Raw genomic sequence first — 22,918 nt, forward strand, 5'->3', positions numbered from 1 at the left:
TCCATCCATCCATCCATCCATCCATCCATCCATCCATCCATCCATCCATCTATCCATCCGTCCATCCGTCCATCCGTCCATCCGTCCATCTGTCCTTCCCAGCAAACAGCCTTTGAAACTGCCCCTATCTCTCCATTCTGATGCCCACTGTCCCCATGGGGCCATGCCCTGTGGTTGATTTCCACAGCAAGGATGCCTGCACACTAAGTAAGTTCTATCCTACTATTTTTCCAGGTGCCCCATTTTACTGAGCCGGAGCCTGGAAGGTGCTGTATGTCAAAGCTGGATATTTATGCAGCCTCTCCACCATCCAAATGGATATAAAGGCTCATTCAGAAGAAGAACAAGGGCTATATAAAATATAACTCCACTGCCAGGAAATCATCGTGCTGTGCCAATAAAAAGTTATATTTTTCCTGCTTCTCTCAGTTGCAGCCTTCTTCTTGGCTTGCAGAGGTCGAACACAGCCGCAGCCCAAGAACTCGGGCTGCAGAGCCATTCATGTCAGTGAGAGGCCACAGAGCAATGCCTTCCTTATTTCTGCTGCTGAACTGGAGTGTAATGTCTTTCAGAAAGCCATGCGTTTTTTTCCATCACGAAACAGATCAGCTCTGTCATGCACGGACTGAATGCAGCGCCGAGTTCAAGCACAAGTCGTGGCGATGTAAAATGAAGCAATGTTTCAAGGACTGGCATTTGGAAGGAGGGGGAAAGCAAAGAGAGAAATATGCAAACCGCAGTACAGCCAAGTCTGCACAAAGCACTGCAAGCAACTGCAGCTCTGCTCATCCTGAGGGCTCCTGCACAGCTCAGTGCAGGTTTTGGTGCCAGCACCGGGATCCTGCGTGGCTGAGCTGCAGCATCCTTTTGGGGTGAACACAGCTCAACCGAGGGCCGGGCACCGCTGCTGACGTGCACTCAACCTACAAAGTGTCATTATGGTGGTGGGTGCCATTCCCTGACGCCGGAGCACAGATCTCAGTGGGTGCTGTGTTTTAGTAGGGTGCATCCCAACACACCACCCCACGGCCCCGCGGCCGGCCCTACCTGCTTGCTCTTGTACTTCTTCAGGTAGCGCGGGGACACCAGGCACTCGGGGTTGATGTCTGTTGTGATCTGCTCCGGGATCAGCTGCGGGTCCGGGTTGAGGTGTTGCATCTTCAGGAAGGAGAGGATGTTCTGCACCTCCATGCTGTACGAGCTGTCCGCCATCGTCTTGCCCTTGGAGGCGAGGCGGCAGGCGGCCATCCAGCTGGCGTACTGCCTCTCCTGTGGCACAGTGAGAGCGTGGCTGTCAGCTGGGGACGAGGCATCAGCCCACCCCCCTCAACCACCCGACAGCCTTCCTGCCTGCACAGCTGAGCAGAAACCAAGCGGTGGCCACGGGATGGACCTGAGCAGAGGAGATGGGTGCTGTCACCCATATGGACGAGGGGACAGACTTACGTTGTCACAGCGCAGCCAGATTTCGTTCATTCCCTCTGCAACGGGGATCAGAAGCTTGATGTTAAACTTCTGACCGGAGATGTTCACGTCGGGAGTGACTTCACAACCTGCAATGGGAGCCACTGTTCAGAAGGACGTTCTAACAAGGAGAAAACAACGAATGGACAAGAAAAGGCAAAGCATTCCAGCTAGGTGCTGCCAAATTGCAGATCTCACAGTGCATCTCCAATGGGACAGCATCACAGGGACACAAACTGTGGCACACAGCTATATTAGAATCATAGAATCACAAGGCTGGAAACGACCTATAAGATCATCTAGCTCCTCTTCCCAGTGAAGGGAAAATGGAAGACCTGGCCCAAAAGCAGAGACTGAAGCTGACAGGTTCCCCTAGGACTCACCTCCCACACCTTGGCCTTGATCTAATGGTAAACACCACTTGGTCCCCAGATTTTCACAAAAGTGCAGGAAAATGTGACTGGCCAGGTCCTGGACACTCACGTGCTGTTCTGTGTGGGTGCACTGCGATGTTTAGTGCTATGAGCATCCCACTTTGGGTGTTCAAGAAATGCTACGAGCCACCGTGCCAACATGGGTGGTGAATGGGGATGGCCAAGGTCACAGAATCACAGCACCCCGTAATTATAAAGCAGTTTGGGTTAGGAGGCACCTTAAAGCCCATCCAGTTCCACACCCTGCTGTGGGCTGGCTGCCCCTCCCACCAGTTCAGGCTGCCCAGGACCCCGTCCAGCCTGGTCATAATGAAGTCTCCTTGGAGCCTTCTCTCCCTCAGGCTGTCTCCCTGGGCTTGCAAGAACCTGCTTTACTCTGACTTCACTCTGCAGCCAAAAAATGGGCCAGCCTGAGAGGTGAGTGGCAAACGGATATGCTACTGGGGAGCTGGCAGCACCTAACGGGGTCGTGGGCCATGTGGTAGACATCTCAGCACACACCAGCCCAGCCACTTTCTCCTTTTCACACGTTTATCCACACCCAGGATGGCACGCTAGGAACACAAGTGGAAAAGCAAGGTGTTGCAGTGGCAGATGATCACTGGAATGCCAAGCAAGTGTGTGAATGCTGCTCCTACCTCTCAAGTTCATCTGGTGGGCAGGAGTTCCGTTGGCTTCCTCTTTGCTTTTGTAGCAGGAGATGGAGGTATCTTTGAAGGTGCACCAGTATGGCTTGTAACCTTTCAGGGTCAGCTTCTTGGGCCTGTGAGACAGGGTGTGGGACGTTACAAACACGGGGCTAACCAGGTGGTGGGATGCAAATTGGGCTGCAAAATGACCACCTGCAATCACAGGATCGTTGGGGCCAGAAAAGATCACCCAGTTCAGCTCACCCCACCATGCCCAGTGCCCACATCCCTCAGTACCACATCCCCATGGCTCTGGAATACCTCCAGGGACGGTGACCCCACCACTGCTGGGCAGCTGTGCCACTGCAGCACCGAAGGAGATGTAGAAGTTGGGCTGGCAGAAATGTGCACGCAGCAGCAGTGAGGTGCCCAGCACCCAATTTGACCTCTGGTGCCTTAATGGAGTTTTGGAAGTTTATCCAAGCTGCAGTTCTCAGAGATTGCACCGACTCAGCGGAGTGAACCAGCAACACCTCCTCCCTCCCTGACAACTGACACTCCAACTGGCGAGCAGTTAGCAATTAGAGCTGTGCCTGATTTTATTGGCAAACGAGCACGTCAAAGCAAACAGTAAGGTTTTTGTGTGATGGTTTGCTTTCAGGGGAAAACCACCCACCCTGAAGCATGGCGCGGGCTCCAGTCCTGCGGCTTTGCCCCAGTTGGAGCAGAGACAATTACAACAGAGGGGCTCATTATGGAGCTATTCCACTGCCATCACTTTTCTGCCCCTGTACCTATCCTGTCAACTCCCGTTGGGTTTATTCACTTTCCAGAACGTTCACCATAACCTGTGCTGCAGCAGAGAACTGCAAAACATTGGAAGCTGCCACGGCACCAGCCAACGTCCAGCTGCTGCCATTCCCAGGCATCCACGTTGCAGCAGAATGAACAAAACCCATAACTCCTGAGCGCAGGGACATGCACAGGGGTTGATGTTTAAGAACTTCAGGATCAAATGGGATGGTTGGGAACAACGTGGAATAATACCCAGTGGCTGTGCTGAGTGCTGGAGAAAGCAAAATGTGTTAACAGCGACGGCGCCCAGGTGCTGCAAACTGCAGGGTAACGGCTCTGCGGTATCCATGCATGGTAATACAGTGAAATCTGGAGTCAGGAGGGGAAGAAATGGACAGGAGGCAGCAGGGCCATGAATTATTCATTGCTACCACCTCTTCCCAGCAGTACTTACTTGAATACTTTAATGTAGTCAGCGAGCTCTGGGATGGAAGTGATGTCACCCTGAAAATATAAAGGAGAGGATCGTAGAATGGGCTGGGATGGAAGGGACCTCAAAGGTCACCCAGATCCGACCACCAAACGGTCACTTCCAGTGCTGGGGGAGGAAGCACACAGAGCATCTACTGCATGGGAGTGCTGCCTGGAAAGCAGAGGGCAATATTCGATGGTTTTTATGGGATTCCTGCAGAGCACTGTCATGCTGAATGGCATTTCCAGTTCCCACGAGCTCCAACCAAAGGGTTTTCAAACGACACGGAGCACAAACAGCGCTGCAGCAGTTTCCAGCAGTGGGACAGTTTACTTTCTGTCTGCAGTGAGCAATGCTGTTTACAGATACAACGGGGGAAAAAAAATGCAGAATCTAAACAAACAATCCACTAATTGCCCATTATCCGTATTCAATTACTTGAATGCATCTGGAAATGGCTACTGGGAGCAACCGGTAGAGAAAGGGATGGATTTTTTTTTGACGAATCATTGCCTTCTTCACTCCTGTCTGGTGGGGATTGCTCCTCAGTGCTGTGCTTCAGCTCTGCTTTGCAAAGACATTGTGAACGGTCTCTTGGCTCTGACAACCAGGCCCTATTTCTATCATAGAATCACAGAATGGCCTGGGTTGATAAGGACCACAATCACCATCTAGTTTCAACCCCCTGCTGTGTGCAGGGTCGCCAACCACTGAACCCACTATTTCTGCTGCATCCCAGTGATGCTGCTCTCCCTGCCAATCTCTGCAGGCTGAGGGTGGCAGTTCTACTTCAAAATATGAAACTACTATTGGGCTCTATGCTCTGCATCACAACCGTAGGGTCATTAAGGTTGGAAAAAAGGATCATCACGCTCAAACGTGTTGCTCCACTGGGCTGAAGGCAACAGAAAAAAAAAGGAGACGAAGGAAATAAGGCAGGTTGGATGCTCAGAACAATGATCCTTGCTTGCAAGAGGCAAGGAGGGGATGTGTACGGCCCGTGCCCACAGCCCTTACCAGAATTGTCGACGTTTTGCCACCTTCCAAGGTGATTTCCAGGTCGGAGAGCGCAGCATCCACCTCGTCCACATCTTTGTCGCTGTTGTTCAGGTGGTTTTCTGATGACATGATGGACAGCTTGTTGATGTGGTACTGAAAGGCAAGGCATGGCTGCGTGAGCACAGGCGGCCTGTGCCCACTGCTCTTCCCTCATCCACCAGGCCGTGCACCACACCGTGTTCTTCCAGTGACAACTGCTCAGCATTTTTGGATGCACAAACTTTTGCTGAAACGGCCCAACTGTTGTGATGAGGCTGCAACGTGCACAAAGATCTCCCATCATAGAATCACAGCATGGCCTGGGTTGCAAAGGAACTCACCCAGCTCCAACCCCCTGCTGTGTGCAGGTCGCCAACCAGCAGCCCAGGCTGCCCAGAGCCACATCCAGCCTGGCCTTGAATGCCTGCAGGGATGGGGCATCCACAGCCTCTCTTGTCTCACGTTGTTTTTACAAAAATGCAGTGAAACCTCACTCCAAGCACTAAGCACAGCCCAACGTGGGCTGCTGACAGAGTTAGGCTGAATCTTTATATTTTTGTTTTCACCGTTTTCTTCCTGGGAGGGGCCCTAAGAGCAGACTCAGGCTCCCTCTGGGGATGTTCCTACATCCTCCAGCAACGAGGAGCGCCAGACCACACATAGGAAATTGCCCACTGTCCGTCCCACAGAAGTCAATAGCAGGTGTAGTATTTATGCCAAATCACACCAAGGACTTCATAAAGCAGATAAATACGTCGTTCCAGGAAACCCACAGATTACCACCAGCTGTTTGGGGGGCAGCATGCCAGCAATGTGCAGCTCAGGAACTTACTGTCCTTACACTTGGCTTTGTCAAACAGGGCAAAGCAACAAGTCCAGGCAGACATAAACATGTTTGGGAAAAGAAGGCTACATTCCTCTTCATAAGGAGTAACAGCAGCCAACATGCTAACTGCCCGATAAGTGGGACAGGAGACAGAAGCAGTCCAACTCCTATCAGCACAGGAATCCCAAGCAATCCATCAACAGAGCGGTCTACAAGAGCCACAAAATGAAGCTTGACCAAACCAAGTGTTGGGGGCCATCTCCTACCTGCAGCGCTGCAAACATCATCATCTCCTCCTCCGTGCACTCGATCTCCTCCAGCAGGATGGCCCACTTGGACTGCTCGTACAGCTGGTTGATCCTGATGGCGTCGTACTGCGCACAGGGAGAAACAGCACAGCCCATAAGGGAGGTGCCACAGCAAGACCCGCCATCTCCCTCGCCCTGGGCACAACACACCCTCATCTGATTACCCTTTTTCAATGCTCCCTTCAGCCCGGGGTGGACAAGGCTCACAGCCACAAAGCAGTCCCTGCAATGCCTTTCATCCCAGGGCACGGCAGCGTGCACACCTGCCCTTGATGCAAGCACCCATTTGCAATGTGGTGGAATATTTACCAGCACAAATGCACTCTGGAGACACAGGCATCCTTCGCCCAAACCGTTTGCCTGCAAGGTGCAAGCCAAGAAACTAACTCCTTACCTTTGGATTCAGGTCGAAAAAGCTGTAATACTTGAACCGGAGCAGCAAAGCCTCGTTTTCCTTCACCTCCTGCTCCATGAGGGATCGGGACGAATCCAACCACCTGCAAATCATCAGCAAGGGGTAGCACACACAGAGAGCTCCCGCGAGATCGCGACGAGAGAAGACAAACAAGTGGTGGACTCACCCTTGGTTGATCTTGGCTTTGTCGAGGAGTGCCTGTGGCTTGTACAGCTTTGCTAGGGACTCGGGGGAGGTGACGGGCTGGCTGACGGCCAGGATGCCTGGGTTGCCCTCCGACAAGGCGCTGTCCCCAAACCATGCGGACGTGGGGGACAAGGGGCTGCCGTCGTGAGCGTCGTAAGTCGGCGTCATGGTTTTGCTGTACAGTCCTGGGCTGGAATAGATGTTTCCTACCAGCGAGAGGAAGAAAGGCCGGCTGTGAGCTGGCGGCCAAGCCCCGCTCCACACAAAACCAATTCAGACACAAAACCGAAGCCAGCGGATGTCAAACCTTCTCTTTTTCTTTTTTACCATTTTGTTCCGCAGCTGGAAAACACTGCGCTGCTTGTTTTCCCATGACAAGCTGCCCCAACCTCTCTCTCTCTCTCTCTTTCTTCTCCAAGAGCAAAACTGATGGAAAAGCCATTCCCGAGCCGAATCCGTGGGAAAACCCGCGGGTCTCCCTGGGCCACCCCCCACTTACCGGTGTTACCTGGAGCTTAAAGATTTTGGAAGTCAAAGGTTTTAGAGGAGCAGGAAAATAAACTAAGGGCACGGCCAGAGAGACCAGAGGCAGAGCACAAAAGTCCTAAGGAGGTGGAGCTCACCTTTGACGGGGCCGATGTAAAGAATATCGGTGCCTATGGAGAGGGAAAGAAAGGAGGGAAGTGAGAAGGCGAGAGAAAGTCACCGGGTCGGCAGGGAAGGAGGAGAGCTGGAAATACAAGTGTGGGTTAAGAGGGCTGAGTAGCACGCGTGAGGCTGAGCCACCCGACCCCAGTGCGGAGCTGGCCTGTGGCTGAGACTCCCCTCGTTACACTGATTGCACTTAAAGTCAGGGGAGGCGTTTCAGGTGCGTTTGCCAAACCAGGGGTTACGCCGAACCGCTCGAGATGAGGATTCTCTGAGTTTCCCACACCCCACTGCTGCCATCGCTCAGCTCAGCGGTCGGACTCGGTGATCTCCAAGGTCTTTTTCAACCCAGATGACCCCATGGTTTTGGCAACCATCACTGCTCAACGCAGACCCGAAACCGCCGTGTTTTCACCCTGATTTACTGCAGGGGAGGCTCCTCCAGCGATGCGGCCGTGCGATGCGTGCTCCCGTGCTGCCCCAAGTACAGCACCCTGCACACTTGTTTTGTACCGACACGTCAGACGCTTGCAAAGCCACCCAGAAGTTCTCTTGGTACACAACTTGCACCAAAAGCTCTGGTTTTTCCGAGTGTTTGCAGCAGTGCCAGCTGAGCCGGCAGGCAAAGTAACCCAAGTGACTCCAGCTCTTTTGCTCGTGTTACAAGAAATGGCCAGGCACCGAAATGTGGCATTTCACGGGCAGAGAAGCTTGCTTATGTGGCCAATTTGATATTAATACGCCGAGCAAGTGGTGCTATTTGGTGCAAAACCAATCCCAAAGCATGCATTACTCCCAGACGCTTTGAAGTTTTACAGCTCATACAGCTCCACGTTGGGGAAAAAAAAAGCCTTTTAAAATTACTAATTACCTAGAGAAGAAAGCTGACCCGACTTGGCATCTCATACCCCAAAATAGCTGAGAGCTAAATCGTCCCCATTGATCTCAAAGGAGCATTGATTTTTATGCTAAGAGTATAAAATCCATATTTTGAGCGTAATGGATGTTCATTGAGCGCGTCCTAATGTCAGTGACTCCACTGCTTATGAAATCAGGCAATGAGCTCAACGTCGTTTGCTGGGAATAAATGTGTGCACCTCTCAGGAGGACCAATACTTGGCCTTGTGGAAAAGAGTTGCGTCCTTATGGAATCCAGTTCCATATTCATATTGCTCAGACGTGCCATTCAATGCACTCCAAATCTACCTTACAAAGCATTGCCTCCCTGGAGGGCCCAGGGAGGTGGTGGAGTCACCGTGCCTGGAGGTGTTCAAGAAACATCTAAGTGTTGTACTAAAGGACGTGGTTTAACGGGGAACTACTGGTGGATGGTTGGACTGGATGATCTTGGAGGTCTTTCCCAGCCTTGGTGATTCTACAGTTCTAGGAAGAAACTACAGAAGGCTGAGCCACAGGGATGGTCCGAATCCATCACACAGGAAAGATGTGAATGATCACACACAACACCCGTGGTCTGCATTTTGGGAACCCGCGTCCAGATAGGTGAAATATCTTCTGTATCTCCAGCCATTTTAAGAGCGTTACAAAATTTCAGAGAACACTGAAGAATTATACAGGGGAGTTGAAACTAGATGATCACTGTGGTCCTTTTCAACCCAGGCCATTCTATGATCCTACGATTCTATGAATTATTCCAAGCGCTTTGTAACGATGCAGGACGCCATTGGGTTTTCCCAGTTTTAGGACAGAATGGAATCAGATGCATAAATCTGGTCCCAGCAGTCTGATCTGGAATGATAGGGCGTCTGATAGACCCTTCTGTGGAGAACAACACAGCTGACATCAGTCAGCCAAACTCATGCAGCTTTGATGGGATCGCCCCCACAATTAGCCTTGATGCTTTAGGCTGGTCAACGGCATCGTACCAAACACAGCCAATGCCACAGCAAGGAAACCTGAATAGTTCAGAAATGCAACCGTAAACTGCCTGATAGTAAGGGAAATGGGAATGAAGATAAGAAAGCCTCGGAAAGCCAAGGATGCTTTTAGCACTCACTTCTTTGTAAGCAAATACAGGACTCCAGATGCGGCGCTGGGGGACGTGGCTTAGTGGGCATGGTGGGGATGGGCTGGCGTTGGTGTCTTACAGGTCTTTTCCAACCTGAATGACTTTATGATTCAATGGAGACTGTTGGGCAAGGCTTATTGTGAGCCTGCAGAGGCTTAAGCTGGCTGTGCTGCCAGACATCCTCGGTGACAAAAACTGAATCTATGTGCACTGAAATAAGCAGATCATGAAGTGCCCACTCATTTTACATGAGCATCCAGCGCACAGACAGGTGTTGGAACAACACTGACAAGAGTTTATCCAGATTAAGAAGACGATGTCAAACTAATGGGACCTAAACATCACAGGTAACTGTGGCAATTAAACCTGCAGCAAAAATCCTTGCATTCACAGATGCAGTACGAGAAAGACAAACTGAGCAGACAGTTCAAAGTGACTCACTGCAAGAGTAATAAATAATTTAAATTAAAAAGTGTCTTCTGCATACGTTTCCCACAAGTAGGGCCAAGGGCTTGGAATTAATCTAACAGAGATGCTCCCTGCAAACACTGCCTGTCGGAAAGGCTGCTGAGTGCCTCTACTGATGGAAGTGCCAAATGACAACGAGCATTGGCTGGAGCCTTGAAAGACACAGGGAGATCTCCTCCAGATGGGAGAGGAAACGTCCAGAAGGATTGTTCAGTGATTTAGAAAAGAATGAGTGACAAAGGAGGGGAAAAAAAAGGAGTATTTCTCCTTGGATACAAAGCCAGTCCATGCTGCCTGTCCCCAGGTGGAGATGCCAATCCTGCTTGCAGAGGTGAGCACTGCCAGCATTGACCACGCTGCTGCGACCTTCGCTCTCACCTCGCTTAATTCAAAGGCAATTAATACCAATCGACTGAACCCCGAGGCACTGGGTTCTCACAGCCTGCTGCCCTGCATCCCTCTCGTATAGGACTTCAAACCCACAGCGCTGGCTGCCAGCCACGTCTCGCCTGCCTGCAGGCATGCAGCACCACGGCTGCCTCTGTGAATCCACCAGGGTTAAGTGCTCCCACTTGCAGCCTCCCTCATCCCAGCCCCGTGGAGCAGAGCCAGAACAACCCTCTGCTGGCAAACACCCCGTATCCATGTGCTGCTTGTGGCAAGCGGTGCTGCTCCGTTAGCGGTGCTGCTTTGTTAGCGATGCTCTGTGAGACAGGCTGGCAAAATCCCACAGCAGCAAGAACCCCCCCCGCCACGAGAGCTTTGTACCATCCCAATCCATAACTACACCCTTTGCAGGAGGGAGCTCTAATGCAATTAATAACAAGGCTGCTTCTGCTGGGCCATAAATAAGGTTTAGAGCAGTGGCACTGCCTGAAACACACCTGGAATGTGAAATTAGGAATGATTTTCCATTTAGCTTCTTTTTTACTAGGGTAAGAAAACATCTCAGTAACACAATCTGTGTGTTGATGTGGTCACACTTGGTTGCTTTTTTATTTTATAAAGCCTGGCCTTGTTCTGCCTCCCTACACACCTCTGCCCCAGGCACTGATCTGTGCCAGCGTGACCGCTCACCAGTGTAGGGAGCTCATGGAAATCATGTGGGGCCCATTTCTTGCACAGACCGTAAGGACTTAGGTCAGATCAATGCCACTACACATTTTTCCCTCTATATGCTCCCATTTCATTGTCTAGCTGCCTCTTCGTCCCTGCTCCCCATACGTGCAGCCCTGCAAAGTGCGCACGCTCAGGCTCACCCGACCCTGGTGTGATCAGTGGGCCCTCCAGCTCGAAGGCTTCGTCGTCACATTGATCATCCAGTTTCTTCTTTTTTTTCTTCGATGGATCTCTGGGTTTCCTCAGAAGAGAGAGCTCCTCTGGATGCCTGATGTCTGGGGAGAAATTTGTACAATCATTAAGGCTGGAAAAGACCTCCGAGATCCCCAAGCCCAACCCCAGCCCATCCCACTGTGCCCAGTGCTCACATCCCTCAGTGCCACATCTCCACTGAACACCTCCAGGGATGGTGGCCCACCACTGCTGGGCAATAATGGACCATTTTAACAAAGGCAAGATGAAAAAAAAATGGGGAAAAAAGAGAAAATCCTTCCTTAAGGAACCACATCCAGTAACTCGAAATACCTGGGCTGATTCTCCTGTTTTGCAGCGGCTAAAAATGAAGTCGAGATCAAGCCTGTCTGGAACAAACACCTTTCTTATGGTTGGAGAGCTCACACAGCACTGGGGCCAAACACTGCACTTCCCATGCACAATGCAAACAGGAGGGGACTGCTGATGAGTGGTGTCCCCTGGGGGGTTTCATACTGGGACCAGTATTAATGACACGGATAGTGGGACCAGGTGCACCCACAGCGGATGACACCAAGCTGAGTGGTGCAGCTGACATGACAGAAGGAAGGGATGCCATCCAGAGGGACGTGGACAGGACTGGGAAGTTCAACAAGGCTTAGAGCAATGCTTGGGGCCATCCCAAGCACAAATACAGGCTGGGCAATGAGCAGACAGAGAGCAGCCCTGAGGACAAAGACCTGGGAACATTTAAAAACTAAAATGTAGGTTCAGATTGGATCTAAGGAAGACGTTCTTCATGATTAGAGTGGCGAGGCCCTGGCACTGCTGTCATGCAGTCTGCCCCAGCCCCTGTGTGGTTGCTATGTCCACATTTGCCAGGGGATGGCTGCCATCATAAACAGCACGTTCCAAAAATGACTTTATTTTGTAGCCTTATTACAGCATGGCTTGTCTGGCAGGCTGTGTCCTGCTCTGAGACTTTGCTGCCCTGCTTGCAGACATGGTGAGCGCTGTGGGGCCACAATGCTATCTGTACAACCTCTGCTTCCACCCACACCCGGGCTGTGGTTGTCCTTGGTGACATCCAGACCCAGCACCCCTTAACCCAGCACCTCCACGTTACCCATAGAATCATAGAACGGTTGGGTTGGAAGGGACCTCGAAGATCATCCAGTTCCAACCCCAATGCCACAGGCTGCTTGCTGACAAGCTCCATTCAATCTGGCCTTTGAGCACCTCCAGGGATGGGCATCCACAACTTCTCTGAGCAGAATCTTCCATACTATGGCCAGAATCTCCCGCTCTATGGGTGTCCCACCCCCAAACCATCCACTGACACAGCTCTAATTAATTAAAGTGCACCCTGATTCATTATTACGACACAAACACCACCCATGGCACTGAGCTCCCTCCCTGCACCCACTCAGGTTTCACCATCACTCAGTGCTTCAACCATTCCTCCCAGCAAACGCCCGATGCGGGAATACAGACAGCTCTTCCGATTCGCTCCTCTCGCCTCCAGCTTATCTCATTAAGAAAAAATCTGCTGGGATAACTGGGGTCACGAGCACAGGATGACTTGCAGCAGTGCCTAAAATGAGGAGTTCCCCTGGTATTTTGCTAGCAAGGTTTATACTCGGCTGTTTATTTATGGTGCATTAGCAACTGATGCTGCCGCTCAGCTGAAACCATTCAAAGAGGCCAAGAGAAGGGCTGCAGGCCAAGCTCTGCTCCTGAAAGCAATCTGCTGGAGACGGCCCAACGCTTGACCATCTGATTTCAAAGCGACTTTTTATAGTTCCTCAGTTGTTCGTGACGCTCTCTTCGGATTACAAAGGATGCTGTGAGTTTTCAGCAGCTGCTTCAAAGCCGCGCAGCGCCACGAGGCACAGCGGAGCATCCTTGGCATGCAAGAGCCCCTTTGTGGCTGGGCACGTTTTCCAGAGATAAATCCCAAATTTCACCCCAACAGCCAGCTGCTGGACACGCCGTCATCACAACCCTCCCAAAGCCAACTGCAGGCATTTGGGCTGCAATGGGGAGAGCAAAAGTGAAGCTTGCTGTAAGTGTGCAGCATGCAGGCAGTGAGCGAGCACCGCCGTCCGCTTCTCCGACCCCAAAGCCAAATGAAAAGCAAAAAAACAAAAGCAACTTTGAGCACTTTGCTGGTTGTGCTTCTCAATCTTTCAGTAAACTACTGGCAGAAAAAAACGCTTGACACTGCCTGTGATTAATAAGTTTACAAAGGCTCCTCAAGCGTGTTTTGAATAGAGACAGGCTTGGCAAATGCGGTGTTTAGTTACTGTAGCTAAAGCCGAGACTGTCCAGGGTATAAGGGCTTGCAGATGGTGGTGCTCCAGTTAGTTGGAAAGCAGGACAGGGAGCTGCTGAGGGCGCCAGCCCATTTTCTGGCCATAAAGGCAAGAGATACGTCTTTAAAGCGGTGTGAAAAGCTGGAAATCCAATGGCAGGTCTGTGCTGTTGGATAGGTCACGCCGTGCCTGCAGAAAGCCATCCGCTGGAGATGTTCCTCTGGGGCAAAACATCTCCCCAGATGGGGACTGCAGCCTCAAAGCCAAGCAAACCCCATCCGCATCTCCCCCCATTTCAGCTCCTCCTGAGTGCAGGTCCTGCAGAGCTGCAGTGCTGACCTCGGAGCGGTGCAATGTTTGCTCTCCAATTTCTGCTTTTGTTACCATCTGCGGGGACTGTGTTTGCTTAAAGAGAGACTCCTTGTCTGTACACACAAGACAGATGGTGGTGGCGAAGTCTGCTTGAAATTACTGTAAATGATCACGATCCATTTAGCATTTCAATTTCTGCATGTTGTGCAAGCGTGTGAAATCTCAGCTATTCCCTCAGCAGCGCGGCTGGAAGCGGCCCATCCTGCTGGGTGCTGCCTATGGAGATCCCATCCGTGGCTGTGCTGTGCTGATGCAGACAAACTCTTGGCCTTTCATTCCCCTGGAATCTCTCCTTTCTGCTCCAGCCCAAACACAGCCCACCCGGCCCAGCTGTGCCCATTTATTTCCTGCCCAGAGATGAGCAGCAGAGCTGGGATGAAAAATCCTCCTTCTCTGCAGAACAGTGCACTGACTGCTCCTGGGAAACTGGCTTTGAAGGAAAACAGCCACTTTGATGGCGGTGAAATTCCAAATTCACACCATTTTTTGACCAAATCCATCAAGCAAACCACGCAGCCGCTGCATCCTTAACACCAAGGTGCATTGCAGCTGTGGGAAAGCAGAGGCAGGAACAAAACCCACGGGTTTTGGCATGGAAGAAGGATTTTACTCCTTTGTGTCCATCCAAGCTGGCATCACCCAATGGAAGCACTGTCTCAGGATACATCAGCTTTCCCCAAATCTAAAATTATGGGAAATCACATTACTTAGAATCACAGAATCATTAGGGTTGGAAAAGACCTCTGCTATCATCTAGTCCAGCCATCCACCAACCACCAGTGCTGTCCACTGCAACACATCCAGTATCCAGTTTTGACATGCCAAGAAATCAAACCCTCCAAAGAAGTTACTGTTCCCTTTTCCACCCCAATTCTGGCTGCCTAAAATCCATACAGCTTAAGGTTAACCTTACTCTTGAAACACTGGAAACTCCATCATTTTCCTTGCAGCACACACAACATTTAGGGGAAATCCTCGCTTTAACGCTCATCCAGTTGCCCTCAGCTAGGACATGTGTTTTGAAGTGGGATATTTCTGCACTGGATAACCAATGCCTCGAACCAATGACTCATAAAAATTACAGCCTTTGCACTCCGACACGACGATTCCTAGAGAAACGAGACCTCAAAACCCACTTCCCTCCCATTTCAGATTTCAAGCTACATTTTTTGGGAGGGAATCAGCAAATTCTGTCTGCCGCCGTGAGTCGACAGAACCAGGTATTATCCTTATCTTTAACTCATTCAAGATAAAGCTCTGCAAAACAAACCCAAGGCAATAAAAAAATAAAAAGCAGCGCATAGCATTGGGAACGCCTGCAGATAAGAGTGTGGCTGTGCTGTGGTGCTGCAGCATCTGACCATGGAGCAGCTCCTCACCCACAGCACATTCAGAACATTTTATTATGGGTTCTTCAGCTGCCTGGCTGTTTAAATATTTATCTGGGCCAAAGCCAAGCTCTGTGTTACAGTCATGGGCCAGCAGGTCGGTCAGGACATCCCGTGAGCCGCCTGATGTGCTGCAGAGCAAAACCAGGGCTCACCCTGGCATGGGCTCTGCCTTCCAAAATTCCACATGGAAAACCTGAGAGCTGGATGAACGATGCGCTGCTGGAGCAGAGAAGTGCAAAACCACCTAAAAATGGTGTGTCTGGGAGACCTGATCATGGGATCATAGAATCACTGACGCTGGAAAAGATCCCCCAAGCCCAACCCCAGCCCACCATGCCCGCTGCCCACATCCCTCAGTGCTGCACCTCCACGGCTCTGAAGCCCCTCCAGGGATGGGGACTCCAATACCCAAGTGCAGGACTCAGCTCTTTGTCTCATTGAACCTCATCCATTGGCCTCAGCACACTGACAGCCCTTCCAGATCCCTCTGTAGGGCCTTCCCACCCTCAGCCACATTGACACCTCCTAACAGCTTGCTGTCATCTGCCAAACTATTGACGCTGAGTGGTGCCCAGAGTCAAAACCAGGTTGCACTGGACTGGAGGTGCCCCTAAGGGAGAGGTGGAAGAGGAAGGAGACAGCACTGATGGAACCCAGCGTTAGTGTAAGGCGAATAAAAAAGGAGAGACAGGAGGAGCCAAACGCTGTATGTTTGGATGATTTTTCCATGAGTGGGATGAAATCCCCAGCCTCCCGTTATCCGGATGCCTTTTGGAGCCCAGACAGCACTTAGAGCCTTTCCCTGAAGTTGCTGAAGTCAAATTAAACTCATTCGATTAAGCGCCACAAACAAGAGAATAAATCCACTTAGAGCCTCTGCATCGGGCCATAAAGAGAGAACAGGCGTGGAGCTGGGCTGCCAGCAGCTCCTCATGGCTTTGGGATGGACGTCTATTTAAAGGGGCTCTGTCAACAGAAGAGTAAGGATGAAAAAATCCACTGACTCACACGGTGACATACAGCCTGACGCTGCTCCACAGCAGGATGGGGACAGGGATGGGGAGGAGAAAGGGGCGGGGGGGGAGAAGAGTTTGTTCCATTTTGGTCACTTTGGGACTACGTGTCGTTATTTTGGTCCTGGGGTGCATTCAGACTCTACGTGAACACAGCAGACGCATACAGGAGAGCAATAAAAAGAGTGAAAAAATGAAGAAGTTGGCAGCGGCACACTCGGCCTTTGCGATTTAAAAAGCTGAGTCCACTGCAATTTGGCAGGCTCTCTAAATGGTAAGATTTCCTTCCACACCCATCCCCTAGACATATTTAGAAATAGCTGTGCTACTGCCAAACCTCTGCTGGCGGTAGCAGAAGGCAGCAGCAAACCCTGCCCAGGGGCTGGGATGGGAGCGATGGCTCCGAGCATCCCCGCAGTGCTGCCCAGCATCCCAGCACTGTGCTGGGGGAGGGCTGCTTCCCCCAGCTGCTCGCGTGCAAAACCCTGAATTGGTCTCAATATTTTAGCAGAAATGCTGCTTTGTTTTCGAGCTGGGCATAAAGGAAGAAAAAATAGTTTAAATCCTAAAATCACGGCATGGGTTGGGTTGGAAGGGGATTCCACGATCATCCAGTCCACATGGGTGCCCCCCAGCTCATCCACCCCATCCGTGGCCTCAGGCACCTCAGTGCACCCCCAGCTATGGGCAGAGGGGTGGCTGTCCCACGTCCCCAGCTCTGCCCCGTGGCTTTCCCAAGGCAGCCAGCAGCACTCTATGTGCTAATGGGGCTGGGCAGAGCCCCGGGAGAACCAACAGGCTTCACTTTTGCAGAAATAGCAGCTTTTTATAGAAGTTTTTTTGGCATCCGAGGGCGTGGAAATATTACAAATACTTCAGAAGGCAGAGGACATTCTGTACTGGGGGAGAGACCAGTTTATAAAGAGAAGCAAAATAAATAAATAAATAAATAAGGTAGGGTCACATTCAGTGTCTAGACAGCCCAGGGTGACACCTCGCCCAGCTCACACCGTGCTGCTCCCAAATGCCACCAGCAGCACGGCTCGGGTTGCAGGCGAAGGCTGGGACAAGCAGGGCACATCAGCTGTCACTCATCACAGAATGGCCTGGGTTGCAAAGGAGCACAGTGCTCATCCAGCTCCAACCTTCTGCTGTGTGCAGGTTGCCAACCAGCAGCCCAGGCTGCTCAGAGCCACATCCAGCCTGGGATGATCTGATCATGATCTCCGTCTGGACACCAAGCCATTGACCACCACTCTCCGACGTACGAACTCACAACCAGTGAAGAATACGAGGAAGAACCTTATAAGGACAGCAGCTTTTACCCACCACAACAACTCTCCATTTCTGGGACACCCGCAGCGCTGCTGGGGCAGGAAATGCAGAGGCATGGGAAAAAAGCCTTCCTGCTTGCAGCTCTGTTTGCTTTTCCTCTCCCACGTGCCCAGCAGCAGCAGTGCATCCTGCCTGCAGCCCAGGATACAGGGAGAGAACCTACAGAACAGCACGAGGCACCCACAGGGAAACAGCTTAAGAAAAAAGCAGATGGAAAGCATCATCTCTAATCACACAGTGATGGCGTGATGGCAAAGAGCTTCTGTCTGTCTGCAGTTACATGGGATGATTGCTCAGCAGCGGCTGATTGGAGAAGACCTCCAAGATACCCAACCCCAACAAGCCCACCCTGCCCACTGCCCACATCCCTCAGTGCCACATCTGGAACACCTCCAGGGACGGTGACCCCACCACTGCTGGGCAGCTGTGCCACTGCAGCACTGCTTTTTCAGAGAAGGAATGCTTCCTAATATCCAACCTGACCCTCCCCTGGTACAATGTGAGGCCATCACCTCTCATCCTATCGCTGCCAAATGCGAGAAGAGGCCGATCCCCACCTCGCTACCACCTCCCTTCAGGCAGTTGTAGAGAGTTGTAGAACATTTCCATCACTGAGCTCTTGTTGCTCTGGAGGCTTGGGGATTCCTATCCAGGCAATGGTATTTTGGGGTGTCACAGGAACGAGAAGCCCAGGGGGACCATCACTGGACTGGAGAATGCTCTGCAGTCCCTTCTCCATGGGAGAAGCAGGGAATTCATCTGCTCTGAGCTCCATGTGATTGGTGGGTCAGAACTGGCCTGGGAAGCCGCTCAAGTGGGGGCAAAGCCATTTCACCGCAGTGATGGGAGCCTGCAAACAGATCTGGGAGCTCCAAGTACAGCTCAAAGCTGTACTTTGATTCTGGGTCATAGCTGAGCCTGGAAGGAAGAGCTTCAAAGCTGTCCCTGCTCAAGTCCCTCTCCTAACATCCAGCCTGAACCTTCCCTTGCAGTTTGCCCCATACCAACCAGCTGCTGATATGCAGCATGCTGAATTGCATTCACATACCTTCTAGGTTGTCTGCTGGGCAGGGAAAACCTCCCCAAGCAGGGCAGCGATGGGACAGGAACACATAGGGCACTCATAAGCAGCACCACATCCCCATCCCTCAGCAATTCCTGAACCGAAAAAGGGAACTTTTACTTTCTCTTTCTGTGGTTTCTGACTGCAGACCAAAGCCTGCCCTCACGGCAGGCACACAGCCAGGCCCAGCACCGGGCTGCTCTCTCCACCCTCCTCCCATCCCAGTGCCCTCCCCACCGGCTGCAGGAGGAACACAGGGGCTGTTCCACTGGGAATGAGATTGCATTTTCCGGCTTCACACGACCTCCACGGACACTGGGGGATGTGTGAGCAACTCTAGAATCCTCCCACATCCACCCCCAGGATCCCCAGAGGTGAGCTTTGCTCTCTGTGACCGTTTCCATCTGCAGATTAGGGGCTCTGAAAAGAAATCCCACTGGTGACATGCTGTATTCCAGGAGACAGCAGCAATAATGCTCTCATTTTAATTAAGAGAGATGCAGAACAGAAGCAACCTCACTGGCCAGTCCCAATGGGCCAGCTCTGCAATGGAGGCTGCTCTGCCTTGCCACGTCCCCTCCAAACCATTTCACATAGCTCAGACAGCATTCATCATCTGCTGTAACACCAATTCCCCTTTTGCAGCCTGTGACGGAAATGCAAATCTCAGGCACCATCCTGGAGCAAAGCCATTGCAAGGACCGAAGGACAGTGGCAGAAACACTCCGCAGATGTCAGCCTCCTTCCTTCCTTCCCCATCGCTCTCTGATTTGAGACCAATTGCAGAACAAAATCTAGGGCAGCATCCTTGCCCTGTGCTGTGGCACTGCATGGAATCACCAAGAACCACAGACTCATTTTCAGCCAGAGGGTGGTGAGGCACTGGCACAGGTTGCCCAAGGAGGCTGTGGATGCCCCATCCCTGCAGGCATTCAAGGCCAGGCTGGATGTGGCTCTGGGCAGCCTGGGCTGCTGGTTGGCGACCTGCACACAGCAGGGGGTTGGAGCTGGATGAGCACTGTGCTCCTTTGCAACCCAGGCTATTCTATCATGCTACGATTAAGGCTGGAAAAGACCACTAAGATCTTTGAGTCCAACTGTAAATACACCACATGTGCCACAGCTCTACAGCACAAACATCCCTCCTGCATCCTCCTTCCCAGGCTTTCTCTGCACAGCAGCAGCCTGTATCTGATGTCTGTTGTGAGCAGCCTCCATGGGCTGCCAAACACAGCACAGCAAACACGACTGCACAATTCGAGGAATTCCCAATCTTTTGGGTTGGATTCTCAATCTTTTGGGTCGTTAACTCTAAATCTTGGCATATCCTGTAATTTAGAGGCAAAATAAGCAAAAGCACAACCTAAATAACATATGCAAGCGTGATCCTGCTTGCTTATGGAGCATTGCAGAGATGCAACCAGCTAGAGTGCTGGCGACACGAGGAATTACTTCCAATTACTCCTTAATCATGCCATATGTTAAAATTAGTGAAGTATGTAATTGGATGCTCTGGGGGCAAAGACAGCAAACAGATCCAAGCTATGAGTGACTCACAAACACAATTTTCTCCGCTGAGCATTGGTTCAGGCAGGCCACAGCAGACGGTAATTTAAGAAATGAAGGGATTTTCAGAGAAAAGAGCTATGTTAGAGCAGGGATTACCTCCTTCCCTTTCTACCTTGAAATATGTGCTTGGTTTTCCTGAGGGAGGCAATTAGGAAACACTTCTCCTCTGAAAGAGTGGTGCTGCAGTGGCACAGCTGCCCATGGAGGGTCATTGTGCATGGAGGTGATCCAGAGCCATGGGGATGTGGCACTGAGGGATGCTGGCAGTGGGCATGGTGGGGTGGGCTGGAAATCTTGGAAGTCTTCTCCAAGCTATGATTCTACACATATACATATTAATCCTATAGATATCTATAATATATATATATATCTGTACATATAACCAGATAGAAAAGCATCCATAGATCTCCATGAAGAACCTCCAGTCCCATCTTCCCATTCCCAACACTGAGCACCGCTGAACATCTGGCTTCCAGTACACACCAGCAGAAGGGCTAAATAAGATGCAACCCCCACATTCAGCCTCACAGCTCCCATCTGCCATCAAACAGCTTGGGTTTAAGCCAAACTCTTCTTTTGTTCCTTCCCCACCATCAGGTACCCCAGCACCTGGCAGAAACACCCACGACAGATGTCAAAGCGCTTCCTGTGCTGCTCACTGCAGCTCTCTGAGCAGATTTGCCCTCTTTGCACATCTTTAAATATTAGTGTTATCCTTCTGCTTTACTCATAAATACACAGGGAGGCCTGGAGTTAAATCAAGAGCTGCTTCAGGCCCATGTAAGGTTCTGGCTGCTCTGTGCTCTCATTACATGATTAACTCCAGCAGAATTTCCCAACATGACTCACTGCTAGAATCAGCAGCAGCAAAGCAGACACTCATGGCCTCACTGTCTAGCAAGGTATTGGAAATGGCAATAGGAGATGCAATGGGAGATGGGGGTGGGATGCTAAATCTGCTTGGAAATAACGCTGCCTAAGCTTTTCCTGTTTTAAGGAGAATTTTCCCAATATTTATCAAAATGAAACTCAAAAAAAGACAATCCAAAACAGCCCCAAAACTCAACCAAACCCAAAACAGGAAAGAAACAGCACAGAGCCCTCTCAAGACTCACCACCAGCTATATATACACCGGCACAGCGGGTGTCGCAACAGCTCCCTTCCAGCTTCCTGCTCACACAACTGGGTCAGCCAAGAGTAACCAGAGCTGCTCTAGAAGAGCAGAAATAGATTTACTACAGCAGCGTGGGCATTGCTTGGTCCCTCTGAGCTGAGTGACCATGGCCCATGTTGGGGGGGTGGAATAAGAAACATGGGAAGATCAGTAAAAAGCAGTGCAAACATTGCACATCTGGTATAGCAAATGATCCACCCCTCCTGGGGCTTCTTACTGAAGGGAATCAGGGAGGAAGGAGGGAGAATCAGCTGCTTCCTTCCACCAGACAGTTTTATAGCAGAGCATCATCACTTAATCCCTAATACCATTTGCTCCTAGAAGAAGACCCAGGGATCTGGCAGATTTCCTATTGCAGGGTTTGTTCTTCATCTAGCGCCTATGTTTGCAAAAATACAGATAGAAATCACAACCCAGCACCAATAACTCTACCAGGGAGCAGGGTGCTGCTGCCCTGCCCAGTGCAGCACTGCGAGCAGCTCTGTTCTGAAAGCAGCACTCAGCATGGAAACCTCATCCCTCTGTGGGTTACATCTGCAGTGCTCTGCAGGTATCAACACACAGAACTGAAAGGCAAAACGAGCAGGCATTTGGGCTGCCTGATCCCCAGGTTGGCTGCTGAGTGCTCGAAGGTGGAAGTCAGCAGTGATTTAATGAGTTCTACTGCACAAGAGCACAAATGGAAGACAAGGTACTCACTGAAGGTTTTGCAGATGTCGGAAACCGCCTTGAAGACTCTGTCGGAGAAGTTGACCTTCACCTTCACGTACTTCATGTTGGGCAGCTGCAGGCGGAGCAGCTTGTGCTGCGGTGTGAACTGCAGCTTGGCGTCAGCCTGGATCCCATACTTGTCCAACGTCCAGTGTGTTTTGAGGAGCCACGTCTTCTTCTTTTCCCACCAGAGCGCGTGGTCTGACCAGTCCTTCTTGACATCTGCAACAAACACAGCATTCACCCATTAAAACCAAGACCAGAATTAACCTTCAAAAGTCAGAAATAATTGCTTGCACTCCATACTCGGAGGTGAGCTTTTTGCTCGGAGATGAGCTGTTTGCTATGGGATGTACCAACGGGTCTGAAGGATATCACTGCCTCCTCATCACAGAACCACAGAACAGCCCAGGTTGGAAGGGACCTCAAGGATCACGAAGCTCCAACCCCCCTGTGCCATGCAGGGCCACCAACCTCCACATTTCACAGCAGCCCAGGCTGCACAGGGCCCCATCCAACCTGGCCTTCAACACCTCCAGGGATGGACGGGGCATCACAGCCTCTCTGGGCAGCTGTTCCAGCACCTCACCACTCTCACAGCACACAACTTCCCCCTGACATCCAACCTCCATCTGCCCTCCCTCAACTTCAAACCATTTCCCCTTGTCCTGCTGCCATCTCCCCTTTCCAAGAGCTGACTCCCCTCCTGTCTGCAGGCTCCCTTTAGGTACTGCAGGCTGCAATGAGGTCACCCCACAGCCTTCTTTTCTCCATGCTGAACAAGCCCAGCTCCTTCACCCTATATTCATAGGCTGCCCTCTGCTCATCTTTGTGGCTCCTCTGGACCCTCTCCAACAGCTCCCCTCGGCTGTCATTTCCACCAATGCCAAAAAAAAAGGCTGTTCTCTGCACATCATGCAGCATTCAGGACATTCCAACCTTCCAACCCAC

The 22,918-nt window shown here is 51.2% G+C and overlaps 1 protein-coding gene across 4 annotated transcripts in view; it reads right to left on the reverse strand.

The window, feature by feature from the left end:
* Positions 1-22,918, reverse strand: part of FERMT2 (FERM domain containing kindlin 2) — a 36,440-nt gene that overhangs the window by 4,220 nt on the left and 9,302 nt on the right. For 2 of the 4 annotated variants that reach the window (XM_042890421.1, XM_042890171.1), the window contains exons 2-12: positions 21,956-22,189; positions 10,972-11,106; positions 7,191-7,223; positions 6,548-6,773; positions 6,361-6,463; positions 5,925-6,032; positions 4,812-4,946; positions 3,777-3,826; positions 2,537-2,661; positions 1,447-1,553; positions 1,048-1,269 (exon numbers count right to left, since the gene is read on the reverse strand). In XM_042890421.1, the coding sequence (XP_042746355.1) occupies positions 1,048-1,269; positions 1,447-1,553; positions 2,537-2,661; positions 3,777-3,826; positions 4,812-4,946; positions 5,925-6,032; positions 6,361-6,463; positions 6,548-6,773; positions 7,191-7,223; positions 10,972-11,106; positions 21,956-22,189 (1,478 nt within the window). The remainder of the gene's footprint in view (positions 1-1,047; positions 1,270-1,446; positions 1,554-2,536; positions 2,662-3,776; positions 3,827-4,811; positions 4,947-5,924; positions 6,033-6,360; positions 6,464-6,547; positions 6,774-7,190; positions 7,224-10,971; positions 11,107-21,955; positions 22,190-22,918) is intronic. The other 2 variants (XM_042890343.1, XM_042890255.1) reach the window with 1 other exon arrangement.

The sequence above is a fragment of the Lagopus leucura genome, unplaced genomic scaffold, assembly GCF_019238085.1.
Source record: "Lagopus leucura isolate 7727_CA_CO unplaced genomic scaffold, USGS_WTPT01 Super-Scaffold_1, whole genome shotgun sequence".
NCBI lineage: Eukaryota > Metazoa > Chordata > Aves > Galliformes > Phasianidae > Lagopus > Lagopus leucura.